Here is a 4,317-nt window from a genome sequence, read left to right as displayed (position 1 = left end):
TGAGTACTTCTACTTTTACTCAAGAACAAGATCTGAGTACTTCTACTTTTACTCAAGAACAAGATCTGAGTACTTCGTAGTCATATCATTAGCTAGAACTAGCTGGATCTGATCGATATGGACATAAAGCGAGTGAAGTCTAATCTGACGGAGAGAGTCAGCTGCTGCTGACGAGTCGACACGCAGCTCTGCATGATCACATGCAGCGGTGAGCGGACAAAACACACACTTCAGGTTAGAATATCACACGTAGCTATTTTAATTACCTCCCAAACTACCGTAACTAGTTATAGATATGTTTAGTTTTACTGTCGGGTCACTCATTACTGATGCTGCATGATACTGACGGGCTGTCAGGGAGGGAGAGAGCGCTCCGTTTATTATTCCGTTTATTGAATTACTGCGGCACTTTTCTCATTTAGTCCGGAAGATTTAAATTTTAACGGACATGTTGACCGGCGAAAAAATATTCTAACTGGAACTCTGGCGTGGTGATGTCACTGCATTCCGGAACTTTGGGATGTGAACACCTATAGTGTACATTTAAAAAAAAGAGAAGTAAAACATGTTTAAAAAGTGAGAATTTTAGAAAGAAGTTACATTTTTTGAAAGATTTCAGAATTAGAAAATAATATTTTAGAAAAAAGGGAGAATTTTTGAAAAATGTCAGAATTTAATTTGCATTGATTTTTTGTTGTTGTTATTCTAAATACATTTTTTTTAAAAAGGCCAAACATAGTGTCATTCTTTTGGTCAATGTGTTGGAGCATTAGGGAATAGGAGCGCGAGTGTTCCGTAGTGATGTCATTATGTTCCAGAACTTTGGGATTTTAGCCTTTTCAGACCATTTACATGCACTAAAACCTATTGAACACACTACAGGAGAGGGAATCAAGACATATGTGGTGCAAACAAACCTTCTGTCCGTCCTCTACAGTCTGCTCTGGACGCATCACCACCTGAACAAACAAACAAAAAAGTTATTAAGGCAGAGGGGGGGGTCGGGAGGTGATCTTAATCTAATAAAAAGGTTTTATATTCCTCAAACTACAAGTATATAACATTTTGAAACTACACGGAGAAAACTAGACTTTGAGATACTTTTCTGATGATTATGGGATGATATCTGATGATCAGGAGTTGCTAATGAACCATTGGCTTATTGGTTCATTATTAAGAACACTGGTTAAAAGACGGGTGTGTTTCAGTGTGTGTGTACCTCCAGCTCCATGTAGTTTCCAAGCCCCTCCACAGCGTCCAGGTGAACTCGGGTCTGACCAATCAGGAACAGCCGTCGCTCCTTACGCACCTCCCCTTTAACCCCGAGGGCGTCTGACAGCACCGTCTACACACACACACACAAAGTTATTTATATACACTTACATATATTTATAGGGGCATTAAGTCAGTATTTGAGTGTGTTACCCTGAGAGAGGGGGGGTCGCTGGTCGGGCTGATGGAGTAACGCGACAGTTTGGGTCCGTCGGTGTCGGGGCGCTCGTAGAAGATCAGCTGACCGGACTGGTCCTGATGAATAAAAAAAACAAAACAATTATAGTTTCTTTGCCTTCATTTAAAAAAAAAAAATATGACTCACACACACACACACGCACGCACACACGCACGCACGCACACACACCATGAAGTCTCGCAGCTTCAGGCGTCCCTGGGTGCAGCTGAAGAACGTGTCGTGCTGTTTGATGATCGTGCCCTCTGATTGGCTGAGCTCTGCTGCCCTCGCGGCGAATCGCGTCGGGTCGCTCACTTTGGCTTTGATCTCCACATTAGACGGCATGACTCTACTGAGCATGTGCACAAAGGAGAAACTATCAAATTACAGGATTTCAGAAAAAAGTGAGAATTTTTGAAAAAGTGAGCATTTTGAAAAAAAAAAAAAAAATTTAATGACAGAATTTGGATTATTGAGAATTTTAGAAGAAAAGGGATTTTTTTTTGAAAAAGTTAATTTTTTGAAAGAAAGTAAAAAGAAATTGATGTTAAAGTGAGAAGTTTAGAAAATGTAGACAAAAACTCTTACACTCTGAATTAAAGCAAATTTTAGTAGAAAATAAAAATGAAACATCTCATAATAGAGAATACAACTTAAAAAAATGGTAAACATGTACAAGTTGACCATACGTAGCCTATATGTAGACCATCTGTCAAATAAACACAATGAAGGGCCATAATGATACTTATACTTTTACTTGACCACATTTTTATTCAGTATTTGTATCTGTTTATACACTGTACTGCTGGTAGCGTTGGCATAAACATGAACCTGTTACAGTACAGTAAGCTATGTCATATGCTAACAGCATCATCACATGGGCCAGCTCGTTGGCTGCTAACTCCAGCTAACAAACATCATATTAAAGTTAACGGACCCTGACACTGCTGACAGAAGTTAAGTTTGTAGTTTAACCTGTTATCCGTGTCTCTGTCTCTCCGTGTGTTCACACTAGATTTTCCCGCGAAAAAACCCCTCCGGGGCGGAGCAGCAGCGATCTGAGAGCAGCTGGAGGACCAGGAAGAGGACCGAGAGAAGCGGGTAAACTGACTGCAGATCAGTGCTCTATAACGGGGGAGAAACATTTCTACAGGAGGTACTGCTCACTGCTCCATTTAATCGGAGACGATCTACGGCTGCGCAGAAGACACTGTATAAAGGAAACGAAGACGTCTCACTCCGCTTATTTTTTGTTACATTCAAAGTAACCACATCCACCGTGGCTGCTTTTTAAGGAATACTTCTTAATATGTATATATGTGTCTGTTAATTCTCAATATACGTCCATGAATACCCACCCGTGTTGTGTTTATTTTGCTATTAGGATTATGTTTTATTTTGTAATGTAAAATATTTATTCTGTTTCAGGCATTTTTATATTTTAATCACATTTTTTACCTTATTTTCTATTTTTATTCTTACTCTTTTATTTCAATTTCTTTGTTTTTCTTCTATCATTATTTTATAAAAACTTTACAAAGGGGGGAGAGACACATTTCTACAGTCTCTACGACGTATCACTCCGCTCCTTTTAGTAACAGCATAAAACATGCCTGCCTTTCAAATAAATGCTAATCATTTTTTTATTTATATTTTAATGATATATTTTTTTAATTCTTTGGATAATTTCTTACATAATCTTTTCTGTACGTTGATTTTAATTTCTATATATCTATTGTATTATTATTCATAGCATCCATCAACAAGATACAATTTCAGAACACTTGTCAATTAAGTCCTTATTGCAAATATTTATTATGGGATGTTTAATGGTGATATCTAGTGAGTAAGTAGTAAGTAATTTCCCCTCTTGTGAGTCTCTTCTTACTGACTTTTAATGATATGACTTCATTCAGTATTTCTATTTATACCTGTTCACCTCCACTCCTATGTATGCCAACACACACACACACACGTGTGTGTGTGTGTGTGTGTGGGTGAGTGTGTGTTTTGTGTGTGTGTGTGTTTTGTGCGTGAGTGTGCGTGTGTTGTGTGTGTGTGTGTGCGATGCCTGGCATTACTGGGCAACTGTAGAGAGTCGAGGTGGGAGGAGAGAGAGAGAGAGAGAGAGATGGAGGGGGAGGCAGAGGTTGTTTGGCATTTGTGAAAATACTAATGAGGAAAGAAGGAGCAGCGAAGAGGACAAACAAAGACGTCTGTGAGTAAAACACTTTAAATATAACAGTAATTAAGTTATAAAGTATCGAGAGTCGGTCTGTGTGTCCGTGTCAGAGAAACCGTATGAAGTGGTGCAGGGATGTCGTATTTCTGTGTTGAACTCCCCATAAATCCAATGGTGGTTTTTCCATTGGATTTGAGATTATTGCAGAAACTTCTCTCAAGCGTTTCTGATACTCACGGGTTTTGTAGTGAGAGAAAATAGGGAGGAAATTCAGATGAAAGTATAACATTTTAAATGATAACATCTTGGGTGTCTAAGAAATCAAAGTGGTACATTTACATAATATTTTGAAAACACTTTCATGATCAATCATTATAAAACATATATTATTATTCTGAAATGGACCAATCTGCACAATGACTACTTTTACTGTCGCTACTTTCACTATATTTTGATGAGAATACTTTTCTACTTTTACTTGAGGAACACTTTGAATGCAGGACTTTTACTGTAACAGAGTATTCCTACACTCTGGGACTATTACTTTTACTCAAGTACAAGATCTGAGTACTTCTACTTTTACTCAAGTACAAGATCTGAGTACTTCTACTTTTACTCAAGAACAAGATCTGAGTACTTCTACTTTTACTCAAGTACAATATATATATACTTATACCACCTCTGT

The 4,317-nt window shown here is 38.0% G+C and overlaps 1 protein-coding gene across 1 annotated transcript; it reads right to left on the bottom strand.

The window, feature by feature from the left end:
• Nucleotides 1-880: 880 nt before the first annotated feature.
• LOC104941349 (uncharacterized) lies at nucleotides 881-2,631 on the bottom strand (the record flags this gene model as incomplete). The annotated part of the gene is made up of 5 exons (XM_010766438.1): nucleotides 2,426-2,631; nucleotides 1,640-1,802; nucleotides 1,426-1,527; nucleotides 1,220-1,345; nucleotides 881-959 (listed from the first exon to the last, which is right to left on the bottom strand). Coding segments are annotated over exons 1-5 (640 nt in total), but the record flags the coding sequence as incomplete, so codon positions are not given.
• Nucleotides 2,632-4,317: the final 1,686 nt, after the last annotated feature.

The sequence above is a fragment of the Notothenia coriiceps genome, unplaced genomic scaffold (assembly GCF_000735185.1).
Source record: "Notothenia coriiceps isolate Sejong01 unplaced genomic scaffold, NC01 NC01_scaffold00003315, whole genome shotgun sequence".
Classification (NCBI taxonomy): domain Eukaryota; kingdom Metazoa; phylum Chordata; class Actinopteri; order Perciformes; family Nototheniidae; genus Notothenia; species Notothenia coriiceps.
This window is presented reverse-complemented; position numbering and strand designations above follow the sequence as displayed.